The sequence below is a fragment of the Ahaetulla prasina genome, chromosome 2 (assembly GCF_028640845.1).
Source record: "Ahaetulla prasina isolate Xishuangbanna chromosome 2, ASM2864084v1, whole genome shotgun sequence".
NCBI classification, from domain to species: Eukaryota; Metazoa; Chordata; class Lepidosauria; order Squamata; family Colubridae; genus Ahaetulla; species Ahaetulla prasina.
The window spans coordinates 106,841,240-106,861,046 of record NC_080540.1 but is presented as its reverse complement, the minus strand read 5'-3'; the positions used below and the strand labels follow the sequence as shown (position 1 = coordinate 106,861,046).

General features: G+C 38.2%; 1 protein-coding gene and 1 long non-coding RNA gene across 2 annotated transcripts in view; one reads left to right on the top strand and one right to left on the bottom strand.

Moving 5' to 3' along the window:
* LOC131193003 (uncharacterized) overlaps window positions 1-19,807 on the top strand; it is an 84,354-nt gene that overhangs the window by 24,283 nt on the left and 40,264 nt on the right. The window lies entirely within an intron of this gene.
* The window catches only part of AFAP1L1 (actin filament associated protein 1 like 1), an 86,148-nt gene continuing 68,860 nt past the window's right edge, over window positions 2,520-19,807 (bottom strand). The window contains exons 10-19 of the mRNA XM_058172698.1: window positions 19,449-19,542; window positions 17,885-18,037; window positions 16,865-17,076; window positions 16,094-16,239; window positions 12,164-12,242; window positions 11,798-11,909; window positions 10,693-10,857; window positions 7,130-7,308; window positions 3,986-4,114; window positions 2,520-2,589 (exon numbers count right to left, since the gene is read on the bottom strand). Coding sequence (XP_058028681.1) covers window positions 2,566-2,589; window positions 3,986-4,114; window positions 7,130-7,308; window positions 10,693-10,857; window positions 11,798-11,909; window positions 12,164-12,242; window positions 16,094-16,239; window positions 16,865-17,076; window positions 17,885-18,037; window positions 19,449-19,542 — 1,293 coding nt within the window. The 3' untranslated portion in view covers window positions 2,520-2,565. The remainder of the gene's footprint in view (window positions 2,590-3,985; window positions 4,115-7,129; window positions 7,309-10,692; window positions 10,858-11,797; window positions 11,910-12,163; window positions 12,243-16,093; window positions 16,240-16,864; window positions 17,077-17,884; window positions 18,038-19,448; window positions 19,543-19,807) is intronic.

Below are 19,807 nucleotides of genomic sequence, written 5' to 3'. Positions count from 1 at the left end.
GAAACTCACCACATGGCAAGGCTCAGGCAAGCTTGAGGGACAACCTACATTGTTAGCTAGTCCACCTGGGAGTTTGACAACCAATCAGGATACTCTTCCTGTGCCCCAGAAAGTTCAAAGCTCAGAAAAAGCATAAAGCCAGGAGCACACAGGATCTCAGTCCCTTTTCTGTTCAGGAACTCAAGCCATGTGATCCTGACCACCATTAAACCATCTTTCCAAGCAGTCTCCATGTTTCCAGTGTCTTTGTCCCCACTTGGAACTGAACCCAGATGGATATTTCTTCCAACAGTAGAAAGTGGATTTTAAAAGCAAACATTACATGGTGTAATTGAGTCAAAATAATTGTGTAAATGTTTTCAGCTGTTGCGCCCCAAAACCAAAAGGAAATAATTAATGTATGTTCATTATTTCTCTGTGGAGATTGATTATTGAATTTTTATCCTGCTTTTATTATGTTATAAGTAAGTCAAGGCAGCAATGATACCTAATACTCCTTCCTATTTTCTCCACAAAAACAACAACCTTATGGGTCGAGTTAGGCTGAGAGAGAGAAACTGGCCCAAAGTCACTCTGCTGGCTTTCATGCTTAAGGCAGGACTAGAACTCACAATCTCTGGTTTCTAGGCCAGTACTTTCCCCATGACACCAAACTTAAAGTTTATTTAAGTCAGGGGTGTCAAACTTGCATCATCACGGCGGTGTCACGTGATGTATCGGGACTTTTCCCCCCCTTCGCTAATCCAGTACGTAACTCGAGTTTAACAGCCCTGCTTTAAGTGATGGATCTGTGATGGAACTGTAACTTTGGTTTTGTGTTCTCAAACTTGATGCCTTCAAAGATGTTAGACTTACTCCCATAAACATCTCCCAGCATGACCAGCGAGAAGGCTTATGGCTAATTAAAAGAGCAGAGATCTGGAAAGTACAAAACTGGGGAAGACTGATGCAGTGTATGGTTTTGCAACCCAATATTGCCCTAAAAGTTTGAAGAAAAACTGAAGAATACATACTGCTCTGTACAGAGATCATATTTTATTGAAAGACAGTGGAGCAAAGGATCCAGATGTTAAAGTGCAGATAGTTCTTAAATAATCAAAGATATGTCACACTATGCATCCAGAAAGAAAAAAGCACCTATCCACTTAATGTTTGTGAAGGAAAGACAAACCACTATATCTTCTGGTCTGTTGGAATAGCACAACAGGAAGGTAATTGTAGACATTGATTGGGGTTTTCCTTGAGGTCTCCTCTTCAGGCTGTGCTCCAGTTTTAGTTTTCTTCACATCTTTCAGGAATTAGTAAGCCTAAAACTGACCAGAGACCTTATGCTTATTAAGGCAGTTGAACCTCCATGTAGTGCAAAATGAATGTAAAATGAACTTGTCCACTGTTCCCTAAAAGAAGGATTTTTCTTGGAAATGGGAGTAGAAGATAACTTACGTTATGAACAAACATAACATCTTCCAGTGGCTGATTTATGGGGGAAGTCCTTCAGCAGCAGTCCCATTGACCAGAGGTAGCACCTTTAAAGATATAGCTCTGGAACAATTTATATACATTTGCAGAAGCTGATTCTCTTGCTATAGCCAACAACTTCTTCACTGTTCTTTCTCATTACAAATTGGATTATATAGAAAAAAATGGAAAAGGGAATTGTACAAATAATTGAGGCAGGATGATAATCTCTCCTGGGTCAAACCAACCCAGAAAACTTTCCAGGTCCTCCTAACCATTACTGGTTTTATTTAACACATTAACCATCTTAAATAGAAGCCTGAGAGAGAAAAAGAGAGAGAGAGAGAATGAGAATATTCCTAATTGGCAGTCCTGAGTTCAAAACATCATTCTGACTAGGTCTTCTCTCTTTGGGACTCTATTGTGCCCTCATTACTCAACAGTTGCTACCCTGATGTGGTTTGGGAGAAAAAAGGAGATCAGGCTTTTGAATCAGGCTGACAGAATCGGGGGCTTAAATAATATCCTCCATAAGGACTGATTAAGGCACTTCCATGTTATGCCTCATTTCCTAGCACTGAGGGATGTTCATCTGGTTTCTGGTGTGAGAGAAGTTGCAACAAGATTTGTCCAAGGTTTTAGATGATTTTTTTTTTGAATGAGGATCTCCGAATAAATTCACTACCACCATCATCATCCCCATCATGAAAATATCTATTCTCTGGTTGCTTTATTACCAAGAGCAAAAGGATCAGTCCAGATGCTTGGCAGGCCAACCCTACTGAGTTGCTCCTCTTAGGCCACTCAACAAAGAGTACTCTAAGAACACACACACAACAAACAAATCCTTGAAAAGATTTCTCTTCCCCCACCCTGCTTCCCAGTGTCCCCTCCCTCCCTGTTACCCATGCCAGTTTTCAAAAGCTCTTCTGCTTTTTAATCCTTCATATAGTGGAAGTTGGCTGCTCTCGCTGTGGAGGAACCAAGTTTCTCAGTATTCTGCAATTTCTTTGCAGGGTGAAAGACTCTTGTGGTGCTTTAGCCTTTCTCAAGAGTGTCCCTGTGTCTGAGAGGAGTTCACCTCAGGGATGAAGTCCCAGAGATCCTTTATGTTTTCTTCATTTCCCATTCCTAGAAAAAAAAGCGGGGTGGGGAAATAACATTGTGGGCCACTGAGATACAAAGGAGATATCCATGCTTGAATAAATTGAAGAAAGAAATGAGGAAACTGAGTCCTGAAGCCAGAGTAGATATCTTGGGTCTAGCTGAACTATCATAAAGGAGGCAAAATTTAGTGAGGCACAGTTATGTACCTGGGATAAATGTTGCTTTTTAAATATCCTTTGGATGCTGCTGAGGAATTCTTTACCGCTCTGATGGCGAACCTATGGCATGCGTGCCAGAGGTGGCACACAGAGTCCTTTCTGGGGGCACATGCACTGTCACCAGCTGCTCTTCCAGGTTCTGTTGCATGCATGTGTGCTGGACAGCTGGTCCAGGGCGCATGCGTGCTGGACAGCTGCTGTCTTCGGGTTCTGGTGCACGCATCTGGCGCACACGTGTGTGACGGAACCTGGAAGAGCAGCTGTTCTCTTCCGGGTTCCGGTGCTCTGGCACGCTCCAGTTTTGGCACTCAGTGCCGAAAAGGTTAGCCGTCACTGCTTTAGAGACTTTTGTAACTTGCTTTTTCACCAACAGCATTCTCACCAAAATTTGTGATCAAATATTTATTATATATTTTCTATTGTAGAAATGTCATAACCTCCATAAAGAGATCATATATTTTTGCCTTGCCACAAAAAGTCAGCAATCTCTGTCAGGATTGGCCCTAACTTTGCTGCACTATAGGCAAAAGGCAAGATGGCATCCTTCCATTTGATGTGTAGAGCTGATAGGACCAGCTTCTGAATTTCATTTCAAAAGAAGGCAAGTGGGCAAACCCAGCTTTTATTTCCAATCCCCTAGCAACAGTTGCCTGAGGCTATGGCCTCACTTGGTGTTATGGGCTTTGATTATAACCAATGAGTAGATTTGTAATTAGGCCAAAAAAACTGGTGGTAGAATAACTTGCTTGTTGGAATCATTCTGAGACCATTAAATCATAAACATTGAGAGTGAAGGAGTTGAAGGAAATTAAGAGACATCACTCCACTTAGCCCCTCCAGACCCAAACTTAGGATCAGCTATTTTTTGGTGTGGTGGGAAACAACAGCATCTTGCACACCTACTCTCCAATCTCTTTCACAGACATAACTCACTTAACATAGCTGTAGGAAGGTTGATCCTTGGTCCCTTATCTAAATTCTCTACTAATTGTGCCAGCATTTCTGGAGGCAAGTTGGAAAACTCATCTTGAAAAAGAAAGAAGGTGAGGGAAATGGGTACATTTTATGTACCCATTTCCCAATAGATTCAGGGCAGTAATGGGACAGGGGGAGTAGAATAGGTAGTGGGACATAATAGAAGGACTTTGACATTTTTGGAGAAGGAAAGGGCTGAAATTGTTGTATGAAGATGGACTCCATACCTTCGCTTTCTGCAACACAGTCCCTTTGTTGGCAGGAAGGAGAGAGGGGCTTCGCTTCCTCATTTCTGATGCACAGTTAACTGGGACCAAATGGTCTGGGGGACTTCCATTTGGCTGGGTAACAGTGTCCTGTAAAAATGCAAGTAATATGAGAAATAGTTACGGCCATATAGGTATGCCATTTCAAAGTCAAAATGTTCCAATCCTGGAATGCCACGATATGACCTTGGAACAGCTTGTTCCAAACTGGAAGAGAACCAACCAGGCCGTTCTGATCTCTGGGGAATGTTCAGGGTGAGAATGTTTTAATCTCAAAATATTTGGCAAACTTCGTTGAAGACTGGAAGAAGACAGATGCTTATTATTCCAAGGAGTTACTCGCTAGGCACTGTTTATCTCTGTGAAGAAAATTAGAAATGGAAAGAATTACCTTCTCCAAAATAAATTGGCCAGTGACAAAAGCTGTCTCTTCCTTTTAAGGCCTGGTAAGTAGGGACAGCCTTCTCAATTAGGATGTATTAGGTTAAGCTATCTTTGGAATGGTTTCCTTAGAGAGGTTGGTCTGACACCTGCTTTTGAAAATCTTTTTCAACATCAGAAAAAAAAACTCTCCCCCTTTTTTTATCATGCAAAGACTTTTTAAATGAATAGCATTAATCAGCTGTTATTATATTAGTAGTCTATGTATGGTCATTATTACTTGACTCCCCTAGAAAAGGGTGCCCTCTGATACTCTCTTTCTCTGATACAAATAAAGGAGTGAAATGAAAAGAATAATTTTCACTCTTTGTGCAATCATTACCTCTATGATACTGAAGTATGTCTTGATATCTTGTCCCATGTTTGCTCTTCTAACAAGCCAGTAGCACTTTCCTGGATGCTTTTCCATTATGGAATATCTTGGTTTACTATAAGCACCCTAAAATGATATCTCTAAGTTTCAATTATTGTGGTTTCTGCTTGCTTTCCCAAGGGCCAGCTAACCTCTCTCTTACAGAGAGATGCCTGAGAAAATCAGATTCATTCAAGATGTCTAGTTTATGTCTTGTATGTCTAGTTTAATGAAAAGAAGGACTAGGGGAGACATGATAACAGTGTTCCAATACCTCAGGGGTTGCCACAAAGAAGAGGGAGTCAAACTATTCTCCAAAGCACCTGAAGGCAGGAAAAGAAGCAATGGATGGAAACTAATCAAGGAGAGAAGCAACTTAGAACTAAGGAGAAATTTCCTGACAGTTAGAACAATCAGTGGAATGACTTGCCTCCATAAGTTGTGAATGCTCCAACACTGGAAGTTTTTAAGACAACCATTTGTCTGAAATGGTATAGAATTTCCTGCCTGAGCAGGGGGCTGGACTAGAAGACCTCCAAGGTCCCTTCCAAGTCTGTTATTCTATTAAGGTGTTGCACCTCCTGAAAGTTCAGACAGCAATATTACCTTGCAATAATTTCAGGACAGTGTTTGAAGAGGCGAGAGAAGACCCACATGTACACTATGTCTTCTTCAAACTTCTTGCAATGCCTCTCACTAAGCATTCTGTAATAAACAAGTCTAACAAAGGTGGGTGCTTACAGCAGAAACTTGTTGATTAAAAAATATTAAGTAAAATATAAACCCTGGCAAAAGAAACTGTACATTTACTGCTAAGTGATGTAGGAAATGATGCAAAATAGAGTTATTCACATTTATAAATTCACACCATGCCTTTTGTTTCTCCTTCAGTGGAAAGACTGTGCATTCAGAACCTAAAGGCACTTTGGTTTTATTGATGCACAGTAAGTGCACAGCTAAATATTCAATTATGAGATTGGATACACTGGATTTATTTCAAGATAGAAAATGACACAAGAATGCATGTTCTTTCGTGTGGTGGCCATACGTGCAAATACAATCAAGATATGAGAAAGATGCAAGAATGCATGGTTTCTATAAAGAACCAACAGAACTAGACCAGATATTACTAGAGACAGATGAAAAATTAATTTAAAAAATTTGTAGCTACTTATTGAATATTAAAATGGAAGAAAAACAAGTGAAAGAAACAATGATAAGATGGGCTAAAAACTTTGGTTACTCAATAGAATTAGACAAATGACAGAAATTGTGGGATAGAAATTGTAAATTAACAATGTCAACGGCCTATAAGGAAAATCTATACAAAATGTTTTATAGATGCCATTTAACACTAGCTAGGTTAGCTAAGATGTTTGAAAACTTATTAGCTAAATGTTGGAAGTGTAATCAAACACCAGGTTCATATTATCATATGTGGTGGACATGCCCAAAGGCAAAACAAAAAATACTGGACTAAAATTCATACTTGATTAGAAAAAATGATAAAACAACACATAGATTTGAAACCAGAAATATTTCTGCTGAGGATACTACCAGAACAGTATAATAAAGAGAATACATATTTAATTTTGCATGTAGTAACGACAGCAAGAATAATTTTTGCACAACAATGGAAAAATGATGAGGTCCCGACAGATGAAAGTGTATTAAAAATATATTAGAATGTGCTGAAATGAATAGATTGACACTTAAGATAAAAGAAAATGAAGAAACAGAATACTTTTTAACATATTTTACCAATGGTTAACCAACAAAAACAGAGGTTAGAACTTAAAAAGAATTCAGAGATAATAAAAACCTGGACTGAAAATATTGCAAGATGGATAAACTAATTATTTTATTATTTTACGATTAATATTGATATATTTATTAAGATTACTAGTATGAATATGGTTATTGTTGTACCTTTACTTAAAATTAATTATGCCCAGACAACATGCTGTTCAGATAGAGATGGGAATTTTTTATGTTTTTAATGAAAAAATGCACCAATAAAACATATATTTTTTTAAAAAAGAATTCATGTTCTTTCAAATAGTTACCTTTGTAAATATCCAGCAAAATTTATTTATTTATTTATTTATTTATTTATTTATTTATTTATTTATTTATTTATTTATTTATTGTATTTGTATACGCCCTTCTCCCGAAGGACTCAGGGCGGTTCAAATAAACAGTTGTAGGATTTTCATGACTGTCATCATTTTTGTTCTGTCCTTACGTAGGTTACTTATCATGTTAAAATGGCTGTAATATGAGGTTGGAAAAGCAAACGGCTATTTCTTTACCTTGTTTTCAGTCTTGGTGTTTACAGTTAGACCCAGAGCTGGCCCTCCTGCTAGGGACTGCTTTAACTGATCTTTCACTTCTGTCAGCTTGATTTCTAGATCTACCCGTCTGGCCTCGTTTGCTTTGCACTGCTCCTCTAAGGCTGCAACGCGCTGTTCCAGCTCCTTCAAGTCTTTCCCTGTTACCAACATAGAAATGTTTATTGATTTGTTTGCTGTGCATCTTACCACAGGGTAATTTACATGCAGCAAAATCTGAAAGAAACTAATGAAACTATGCAGATTCTAGAGTTCATACCTCTTTCCAAAATGGTTCTTCAGTGAATCTAACAAAGTTCAAGAATAACACACAACAGTGAATTGTGATTTATGTAGAAAATCACCGTGTAAAGAAATGGTCTATTTGGAGGGTAGAATATAAGTGGTCAAAATTGTTCCCCATTTAGGATAAATCTACTCCATTTAATTTCTAGCTTTGAATTTCCTGGGCCCGGCCCCAGCAGAATATTGGGCTACTTTCCATTTAATCCCTTGCTTCTTGAGTGAGCCCAGAAATACCACGCACGGTTTTAAATTTAGAAGAAGTGAGAGAGAATAAAAGTGATTGCTAAAGAAGACTAATACTACATGGAAATAAAAATGAAATTTATTCTTGTCACATTGATGATAAGAGCTGAACAAACAGAAGATTAATAACTTCGTTGATCATTTATACTTTTTGTTCTAGGAAAATAGTTTGTGGTTTTATTTTCCTGGTGTTATTTCTCCCCCTTTAACCTACTTTTTCTTCATTTTATGATAGCTTTTTAAAAAGATGTTCTGGGTGTGTGTGTTTATAGTGGATATAGGGGATATATTTTGTTTCTTCATTTTTTTGCTGTACTTGGATGAGAAATATTTATGGATGTCTTTTATTCCTAATTATGTGACAAGATCTGTGATCATTTCTTAGCCTAATATTCGGTATCAGCTTAAAGCACTAAAAATAATCATGCAATCTTTTACATGTATACACACAAACACACAAATTTAATATATAAAAGAAAATAAATAATAAATAAAATAAAAGATTGCATGGCTATTTTCAATGCTCTAGGCTGATATTGAATATTACGCTGATGGTTATATACTGGCATAGAAGTGCCCTAGAAAGAACTAAGGTAGAGGTAATCCTCAACTTAATAGTTCATTTAGTGACCGTTCAAAGTTACAAAGGCACTGAAAAAAGTGACTTTTGACTGTTTTTCACAACCATTGCCACGTCCCCATGGTTACATGATCAAAATTCAGACGGTTGGCAACTGTCTCATATTTATGACAATTGCAGTGTCCCAGGGTCATGTGATTACCTTTTGTGACCTCAGGGTCATTGGGGAAGCCAGATTCACTTAACAACTATGTTACTTACTCAACAACTGCAGTGATTCATTTAACAAAGAATAAAGGGCCTCTGGTGGCTCAGCAGACTAAGTCTGTCTGTTATTAACACAGCTGCTTGCAATTACTGCAAGTTCAAGTCCCACCAGGCCCAAGGTTGACTCAGCCTTCCATCCTTTATAAGGTAGGTAAAATGAGGACCCAGATTGTTGGGGGCAATAAAAAGTTGACTTTGTATATAATATACAAATGGATGAAGACTATTGCTTAACACAGTGTAAGCCGCCTTGAGTCTTCGGAGTCTTCGGAGAAGGGCGGGATATAAATTCAAAAACAAACAAACAAACAAACTGTGACAAGAAAGGTTGTAACACAGGGTAATATTCACTTAACAAATGTCTTGCTTAGCAACAGAAATTTTGGGCTCAATTATAACCGTAAGTCGAGGACTACATATAATAGATTTTACTGTCCTCTACCTTCCAAGCTTTCAGATAATAGTATTGATATTTTTACCTTAAATGGAAAGCATAGTTTTTCCAGTAGGTGGAGCACCTGAGCTTTCATTTCTGGAAGGCAGGAATAGTCTCAATGATCAATTTGAAGCTGTTTGGATTTGGCAGACTGAAGAGATCTTAGCAATATATCTAGCATTAAAATGGGAAGGAACAGGATGCAAAGTCTAATAGCATGCTCTACCTTTGAGTAATGTGGAGGTGCAGGTACAGCTCAGGTTACAAAGGCAATTGGCATTGGGAATTCTCACCGATGTGGTTGTAAAGCATGATATCACGTGACTGCATTGGCTACACGTTAGCCATTGTTAAACAAGGACTTCATGGGTCATTAAATGAGGACCTTACATGATCATGATTTTCAACTTTCTGCTGGCTTCCCCATTGACTTTGCTTTTTGAAGCCAGCAGAAAACATCAGAAATTGCAATCTTAGGACTGTAGGGATCGGGGTGAAATGCTACTGGTTCGCTCTGGTTTGAGAGAACCAGTAGTGATAAAAACGACTGGTTCAGGTAAAAAAATTCTTTAAAAAGGTAAAAAAAAAAAGAGAGAGATTCCGACAATCGCAGGGCACAGCTGTAAATAGATAGTAAAAAAATGCTTTAAAAAAGTTTCCAATGATCACAACTGTGCCGCGCGATTGTCATAACCTTTTTAAAAAAAATTTAAAGCATTTTACTACCGGTTCCGGTGAATAGGTAGTAAAAAATGCTTTAAAAAGTAAAAAAAGAGGTTCCGACAATTGTGCAGCACAGCTGTGATGGTCGGAACCTTTTTTAAAACTTTTTTGAAGCATTTTTTACTACCTATTCACCCAAACCGGTAGTAAAAAAATGCTTAAAAAAAAGTTGGCCACGCCCACCCAGTCACATGACCCGCCCACCAAGTCACGCCCACCAAGCCACAATCGACAGAACTGGTAGCAACAAATTTTACATTTCACCACTGGCAGGGATGTTGTAATACTTGGAACTCTGAGGGGCCTTTGCAAGTCCTGTCATAACTTTGAATGGTAGCTGAAGAAATTATTGTAACCCAAGGACTACCTGCAATTTTTTGCAGAAATCACCTGACACCGTTTCTTATCAATAGTTAGACTGTCATAGTGAGTCTAACTCATTGAACCAGAGGTGGGTTTCAGCAGGTTCTGACCAGTTCTAGAGAACTGGTAGCGGAAATTTTGAGTAGTTTGGAGAACCAATATTAAAAATTCTGACTGGCCCCGCCCCATCTATTTTCTGCCTCCCAAGTCCCAGCAGATTGGGAGGAAATGGGGATTTTGCAGTAACCTTCCCCTGCCATGTCCACCAACCCACGCCCACCAAGCCATGCCCACAGAACTGGTAGTAAAAAAATTTGAAACCCACCACTGCATTGAACCCTCAAAATGAGGGAGGCAAAGAGCACAGGTGATTTTGGGGAGGTCATAGCAGGTGGGGTGCAACTTTGAGCTGCACAGTTTCAAACAGAAATGTCTGCCAAACTGATAATGAAGAAAATCTTCCAGAAGCCAGGGAAGGAGACTCAGATGTAGATCCTCTTACCTATTACATATTGAACAAAAAACCCATCTCCATAAACCTACTGAACTGTGACTTTTGAAATATCAGCTTTTATAATGTGGGCAATAGAAAAGGCACTGCCTCACTGCCATGAAGCAAGACTGTACCTGATTTGCTCTTCATGGCCTCCTTTAGTTCCCGTTTTTCCTTACGCAGCTCAATCAGCTCATTTCTAATGGACGCTTTCTCCTTTTCCAGCTTATCTTTCTCTGTTAGGAACCTCCGAGCATCTTCCTCAGCCCGGTTCTTTCCGTATTTGTAATTATTGGCATCTGCACAAACATACACACACAACAGACAGGTTCTTGAGGGGAGCTCTTTTTTAGCTGCAAAGAAAGCAAATGAGGCTGACCAAGCTCAAAGAGACACATTTCCCCATTTAAAGACTCAAACCAAAGTGTCATCAGTAACTCCCGTACTTCCAACATAGCTGCCTTATTGTTTCCCAGAAACTGCTTATTATTGATATTTCTAACACTTGATAAATGAATTATTAATGAGCCTATTACAACTGTTGCATAACCGAGCATCCTTGGTAAAATGATTTATAGCTATTAGGAAAATGTCTGTGGCAGTACGTCTGGACAGCACCATTCTCATAGGCCAAAATTTCAGAGAATTATATTGCAGCACAAGAATCCCAGGTGGACTTTGCCCAGCATTCTTACATCATCGTCGGAAATTGCAAATAGAAAATTTGGACTCTCATTCACACTCTGCTATTTCAAAACTGTATCCCATGTAAGAAGGGAACACTATAAAAGGGAAAATACAGTATTAGCTTAAGTTTATAAGGATGTTTTTTGCATAAGTGCACAAAAGTGCCTACCGTTCGTGTCCTATTGTTTTTCTTTCATTATATGTGCTTGTATATAATGTTGTGACAAAAATAAAATTAAAATTAAAAAAAAATGTTGGCCAGGACTGCAAATTGGGATTCTTTCATTATCAGAGATATAAGTAATCCTTGGTCATTAAGAAGCGGCGCGCAAATCATATGCAATCCAAAATTATGACAAAAGCAGAAATATCAAACAAGGAATGAATTCTGTGCTTCGAAATATTGTGCTATGCAGCTGGATTTTTTTTTAATTTGATTTTTTAGGAATGGGAGTTCTTGATGAATCCCTCTCCCCTCACCCCATTCCCTCTTTCTTATTTGGTTCAGGGCGTTATGCCAAATATATGACAGATGAACCCCATCCAACCTACTTGATGCATGACGCTTGACTTTAACTTGTGGATCTATACGACGTGATTTTTCACTGCAAGAAGAGCCATGGCGCTTCACCTGAGGTCCTGATGGCCACCCTGGTTTTTCTGACTGCACAAAGGAAACAGGAAAGCAAAAACAATTGTGGTGTCATGAAGAGCATTACTAAGGAGGTCTCAGTAAAGAAATCCAGTTTTTTCCCTAGATTGTGGAAACAGCTTATCCTACTATTTCTGCCTGGGAACAGTTCTCCTCCATAAGTTGCCAAGCAACTGGGAAGGGAGGGTCACAGGCAAGCAAGAAGAATAGTGATGTCAAGGAATTTTTTTTAAAAAAGAAAGAAAACAGGATAATATTTTTGCTACCTCCACCTTCTCGTAGGGGACTTCATCATATAACACACCAGTTGGCTCTGTTTGGTTCTCCAGAGAGGAGCTGGCCCACCTGAAGAAGAAATAGATTAAAAACAGCTTTAATTTTCTAAGCAAGTATTTAATAACTAAAGATGATACGGTTCTTTCTCCACCCTCTCTTAACTGAATTAAACACTTTTCTGGAATTCCATGACAAATGTCACCTTATTTACTGTATTTAGCCAAAGCTAGTGTTTTTGGTGAAGCAGGAGGGAACATGCCTTTTAAAAAGTGGAAAACCCCCCAAAATAGGAGAAGATAATTAGCCTTTGATTCTTGAGGATATATTACATCAAATACCATGCAGATTTCCTTTATCCAGACTTTTTAGCTGCATCAAGGTTGAATCCTTGTAACTGTTATTTATAGGACTGGAATTGTTACAAGCTGCAATCCAGCATTTCTGGAGGACAGAAATATATAAAATATGTGAAGTGCACATCTAAAATAGAGACAGGATCCCTTGGGATACTTGTCCCTATGACAAATCACGGTTTGCTGTTATATAAGGACTTAAATACATCAAACTAAGTCAAAACACAGCTAAAGAGCAGCTTACCAAGAGGACTTCAGCTCTCACACAGATGAAATCCTCCCAGAAACTCCTGTCTCTTGTGCTCTCAAAGATTCCTGCAAAACACTGAAGGATTTACCCTCCCTCCCTTTCACAGAAGAAAAATCCTTTGGGGTGGGGGTGGGGCAGCTACAGGAATGGAATTGAAATCCTGAAAATTTCAGCTCTGTTCCTGCAGTCTGTTGAAAGATTTCCTCTCTCCTCTGTAACTTCCACTTGCAGCCTTTCCTGCCGGCTTCCCCATTGATTTTCTAGGGAAGCCAGCAGATAAGACTGGAAATGGTAACCATATTTATTTATTTATTTATTTATTTATTTATTTATTTATTTATTTTGTCACAACAATATATGTAGGTATCATACAAAAAGATTATATAGTATATAAACACATATATGAGTAAATATAAGGAGGTATAAGCATATATATATATATATAAGAAGAAGAAAAGAAAAACAATAGGACAGGAACGGTAGGCACATTTGTGCGCTTATGCACGCCCCTTATGGTCCTCTTAGGAATGGGGTGAGGTCAATAGTAGAAAGTTTTTGGTTAAAGCTTTTAGGATTATGAGAAGAGACCACAGAGTCAGGTAAAGTATTCCAAGCACTGATGATTCTGTTACAGAAGTCATATTTTCTGCAATCTAGATTAAAGCGGTTGACATTAAGTTTAAATCTATTGGTTGCTCTAGTATTATTGCAATTAAAGCTGAAATAGTCTTTAACAGGAAGGACATTACAATAGATGATTCTGTGAGTTAAACTTAGGTCTTGTCGAAGCCGACGGAGTTCCAAGTTTTCTAAGCCTAGGATTTCAAGTCTGGTGGGATAAGGTATTTTTATTGTTTTCAGAGGAATGGAGAACTCTTCTTGTAAAATATTTCTGGACACGTTCAATTGTATTGATGTCAGAGATGTGGTGAGGGTTCCAAACAGGCGAGCTGTATTCTAGAATTGGTCTAGCAAAGGAATAATTATGGACTACACAGCTATAGAGACTAAATTGATTCTGAACTTAATAACAGCCGCAAGACTTTTGATTGCTCAATATTGGAAGAAAGAAGAATTACCTACAATTGAAGAATGGACTCTTAAAGTATCAAATCTGGCAGAAATGGCAAAAATCTCTGCTTACTTGAAAGACTATACACAAGAAAAATATATTTTAGAATGGAAAATGTGGATTGATTATATTCAAAATAAGTATCAGATAAAAAAATATCAAATAGCATATGAGTAAATTTAGGAAATAATTTGTATTAGATATATTTTTGAAGGAGAGGGGAATTGAGAGTGTGAATAAGCGTGGAGAGACTAGAGATTATAATTTAGGAATTATTTTAGATTATGATTGTTAGTTTTGATACCCTGCATTTTGTTCTGGGAAGTCGGGGTGGGGGGTGGGGGGTAAAGGGGAAGGGAATTGGGGGGTTGAGGTTAGTGATGGAGTGATGGTTAATGTACAGGGATTATTGAAGATGTATAAATATAATTAATGTAGGGTCGGGTCTGACCAGTTGCCATTTTAGAACGGTGGGGAGGGAAAAAAGAGAGAGTAGGAGGTAGGAAAGAGGAGAAGAGGAAGGAAGAGGGGTAGAAGAGGGAGAAGAGTGTAGGGTGGAGGGAGGAGAGGAGGTAGATAAGAGAAGGAGAGGAAGGTTTGGAAAGTAAAAGAAGGTAGAAGAGGGAAGAAGGTTAAAAAGGGGGGTGGTGATTGGGCAGGCCCGACTAATTGTATATAACTGTACATTGGATGAATTATTTGATAAGATTGTAAAAATAAAACTTTTTTATAAAAAAAAAATAGAATTGGTCTAGCAAATGTTTTATATGCTCTGGTTAGTAGTGTGGTGTTTTTGGAAAAGAAGCTACGCAAGATTAGGTTTACAACTCTTAGAGCTTTTTTTGCTATGTAGTTGCAGTGGGCTTTGGCACTTAGATCATTTGACATGAAAACTCCAAGGTCTTTAACGGGATGGGGGTCGTCTGTAAGGTAATGTCCATCTAGTATGTACTTAGTGTTTGGGTTCTTTTTTTCCTATATGTAAGACTGAGCATTTGCTGGTTGAGATTTGGAGTTGCCAAGTTTTAGACCAAGCGGTTAGATGATCAAGGTCGTTTTGAATGATAGATGTATTGTCTGTGGTGTTAAATAGTTTGACATCGTCAGCAAAGAGAACACAATTACTTGAGATATGATCACAAAGATCATTAATGTATAGTATGAAGAGTGTTGGTCCAAGGACGCTGCCTTGAGGAATGCCACTCTTGACAGGAACAGGATTTGATAAAGCATTGCCAATTTTGACCACTTGTTGTCTGTTAGACAGAAAAGCAGATATCCATTTGTGAAGGGGTCCTGAGATGTGAAGGGGTCCTGAGATGATCATGGGGCACCTGGCAATAGGTCCTAAATGCAAGTTAGTTGCCAAGTGCCTGACATGCAATTACATTACTACGGGGAGGTGTAGGGGGATAGTTTAATGTTTTACATGTTTTATGGACCATAAAGCACTCTTTCCTAGACTGCAATGACTTTGAATGGTTATTAAATGAATGGTCACAAATTGAAGACTATATCTATATACTTCTCACATTAGAGAGTAGTATACACTTATTTTTTTTTCTAGGTGCAGACAGTTCCAAAATTTTTCTTTGGCAAGTAGCTTTGTAACTTACTTTTAAGAATCAAAGAGTAAGTCAAATGTCATGAATATAGAGTCTGTGCTAGGCTTTGTCTCCGCTAACCCTGTCATAGATGACCTAGCAAATCTCTTGTATCATGCCCCCGTGATATTGCATTCATTATATCTCAAGCCCATGAGTAAGATTGGCTTAAGTCATTCATTTTAGCAATGCTTAAGCAACATTCCCCACCCCATCCCCTTAATTCCAACACAGCCCAAGGGCAGCCTCAAGGCAATCTAAAATCTCCTAGGCACTTCTTACTATGAATGAACATCAAGTGACTAGTACTGACTGGGAACAAAGACATGACTGAAACTGGCACAGATAACATCAAATGTCAGGCTAGAATAATGTTCTGCTGATTTAAGGAAGAGGGAAAGAAGTCAGCAGTAGAAACCCTTAGTGTGACATCTTCTCATTGCTATATTTGTAGCCTAAAAGGTACCTATATTCCATGCTTATCCATTTGCCACTTAGATTCAAAAAAGTTTTAAGAAATATCAGAAAATTTATTATTGTCATTGACCAGGAGAAACTATGGAAGCAATCTGCAGAGACAGACACAGAACTCCTTCTCAACCGAGCTATGTCACAAACGTATCAGTAAGAGGAGCTCTTACATATAAGAGTGTCTCACAGCATTGATGATGTTGGCTATTTTCTCAACATCTACATAATCGTAATGCAAGGTCTCTGGAGTGGTCTGGGAACCAGTTTCAACCAGCAGCAACCCAAGCCAACGTCCCAGATCTTCATAGCTGTTTGCCTAAATGATTAGATGATATATAAAAGTAAAATCATAAATATTTCTCTGGGAAGCAATATGGAACATTTTTTTCCTGCAAGAAAGTAAGGTAAAGATATAACTTCACAGCAATACTACCTAATCAAATAAAGATAGCAATAGCACTTATATACCGCTTTACAGTGCTTTACAGCCGTCTCTAAGTGGTTTACAGAGCCAGCATATTGCTCCCAACAATTTGGGTCTTCATTTTACCCACCTTGGAAGGATGGATGGCTGAGTCAACCTTGAGTCTGCTGAGATTTGAACTGCCAAATTGCAGGCAGCCAGCAGTCAGCAGAAGTAGCCTGCAGTACTGCATTCTAACCACTGCAGTGAATAGATTCAATAGCATGCTAAGTCATTTGTCTGATTTTGGTTTAGTGTTTTGTGTGAATTCAACTACTGTGATCGAGAAATAATGGGTTATGGATTAGTGCCATGTGTTCTGGCTTATTCAAGAAATCATAATGAAGATAAACTATAGCGGATCACAGTATATGGAAACACTGAACTTAACATAGTGAAAAATCACTCCTAAATGTACATGTGTAGAGGTGTAAATAAAAACATTCTTATTCTTTAAGAAAACTAAAAGCTCCTTTACCTCCAAGGCAGAGACTTCTTGTCCATTGCGAAGGATACGAAAAGCGAAGGGATGCTTGGGGCCCAGTCCTGGTGCCACCTCACATCCCCGCAGGACAATGGCATTTATATGGGTCCTTAAATCTGTGCGGTCCTTATGGAAATAAAGCATGTTGCCTTTTAAACGACACCAACGTTCCTTCCAACACTGGTTAACAAGAACATGCAAGTAGCCTGCCAGGAAATAGGAAAGAAGATCAGCATTAGTGCAATGACCATCATGAGAGAGAGAGAAAGAGAGAGAGAGAGAGAGAGAGAGAGAGAGAGAGAGAGAGAGAGAGAGAGAGAGAGAGATTGAGAGATTAAAAGTTCCAGAGACTGTTTCCTAGGCAATCAGAAAATGTTGCACTTAGATATAATGCAGTTGGTTCCCAAATCCAAAATTACTTCAGACTAAAGGAGAGGAAATCTCAAGTTTTCCAGATGTAATTGACTTTTAACACTGGAGTTGGACACTTTGAGTTAAATAACATCTGGATGGTTACAAGTTTCCCCTTCCCAGCATTATTATCAATGAGATAGTGTTCCTGAATACATATGTCTTTATTTTTTTACACACACACACACACACACACACACACACACACACACACACATAACCCATGAATTTAGAATAGCATCATCGTTGCTCTAAATGTACATCTTAAAGAGAAATAAGGCAGTTTTGTAAGATCCTTGGACTGAACAAATCAGAATATGTAGATGTCAGGAGCAAGGTCTTGCAAAATAATTGTTTTATTGTTTTAGGAAGATGGAAAGGGAATTATCCCAGAGATGCCTGCGATTACTATAAGAACCAAAACTAGTATGTGCTGGATTTCCCTTTGAAACTTCATGAAGAAATGAACGTGTATTTATCTGTCACTTTTATTATCTATTTGCAGTGCAAGGAAATAGCTGAGCAAGCATTTCTATCCCTACCCTCACTCTCCAGACACTGATTCCCTCTTAAATGTACTCCTACTCATGTCCTAATACAAACCACAGCAAGGGATGTCTTCTTCTGTAGAAGATGTTTGGGTATCTTCAGGGGAAGCCTTTTTCTTTGAGAAACTGATTATCCTGGTTATTTTCCTCCCAGCAGCTCTACTCACAGAGCCCTTGAGTTCAGCCAAGCCACCTTTTTTGCTCTTTCCTTGGAGAAGGAACAGAACATGAAGTTTGCATGCGGCTTATCTGAGCCAACAAAAAAAATCATGAATAGATTAAAGGTTTCCCTCCCATCTTCCATAGTTACGTATCTAGAGAATATCTCAGCATTTATCAGATAAATAGTATTCTGGAAGATCATATACTTTTCCCTCTTAATTGTTTTTCTATTTTAAAAAATAATCTTGTTTTCGAATTCTCTCTTTTAAAAAAAGTATTTGCTTCATTTTACCTTCTATGTGAAAATGGGCAACAGGATGTTACAGAATGTTGCAGGATAGCCACACATACATTCAATTTTTGTCAAATGAAAAAAAAATAATAATGAAAAGTTTAATAGATCTGGATGAAGGTGTTGGATTTTGCAGAGTTGAGCTGATGGAAGTAAAAGTGCGTAGGTGTAATTAGGAACAAAAGGGGTAAAATGTATGTTAGATGGTATGAACTGGTGTTATCTAGATTATTGAAGAGGCATGTAAAACTAAACATTTATAAGTTGGTGATAGTTTCATGATGTGCTTCATTGAATGGTGATAAAGAAAGGACCAGAGAAAATTTTAGGAAAAGTTATTTTATTAGGTGATATATATAGATGTAGATGAGTGGGAACAAGATAAGGGAGTACAGAAAAATGAGGCTTCTTAAAGGATGACTGTAGCAATTGTTTGGCAGGAAACCATTTAGGAAAACATCTGTTTTGTATATATCCTTTAAGCTTAGGTCATTTTAGCATCTTTGCCACAGAGATTTTTCAAAATAGGTACAAGACTGCACTGCTTCTACTTCAATTTCTGTGCAATTCCCTTTGTTTTCCTTATATTCCTTTTTCTCAGCAAACTCTTTATATAGCTTATTGAAGGGATTGTCTGGTTAAATCTTTTCATTAAATGTTTATATTTTGATTATAACACTGTACAATTACCCAGTTACCTTTTGTATTTTAGGATTTGTCCAACGTTTGTAGTTTTTGTGTAACTGGGCTTTGGGCAGGAAGATTCAAAACTACACTCCTTCTAGTTCACCTAGAGTTGGGCTGAAGGGAGAAATCCTGAATAAAAAGAGTAGTAACTCCCGGGTGGATAAACTAGAATGGATCAAGTAGTTAAGTCTGATAAATGAAAACGTATTGATATTATCTTTTACTAATGAATTCTTAGACACACTGGATGAGGTTTAAATTATCCCTCTGTGGTACCAATAAAGGAGAATATTTGTAGCTCAGAGTTGACATGAGGGGTCCTTGGTACTTCTGACCTTACTTGTTTTCTTGCAGATGTTTCATTACCCAAATTGGGTAATATCATCACTGCTAGTGACTATAGTAAGTCCTATAGTGTATGTGCTCTAATTCTCAGACATTTTTTTTCTCTTATAAAGTGGGAAGATATCAGACTCACCTTGTTCATGGTTCTCCCTTTGGGGCAGAGAAGAGCCGTTTTCTGCTGTTGCTATGCTGTCAGAGTCAGAAGTATGTTTATCCTGAGATGACCTCTGGTCAAAGAAGAACATACATCCAGTGGGTTGTCAGTATATTTTTCCCTCCAGGACTTCCACTCCAGGCTCAAAATGCTTATAGATTAATTGCCTTCACTGAGCAAAGCTCATTGAAGAAAGTGATCTTGGTTGCTTTCCAAAATAACACTTAAATGCTCTTTACTTTGAAAATATACACTTGTAAGTCATTCTGGGAAAAGTTAGTTTTGAAGAGCAGCACAGATACTTCGATTAACAAACAGACAAAAGTTAGTCATTTCCA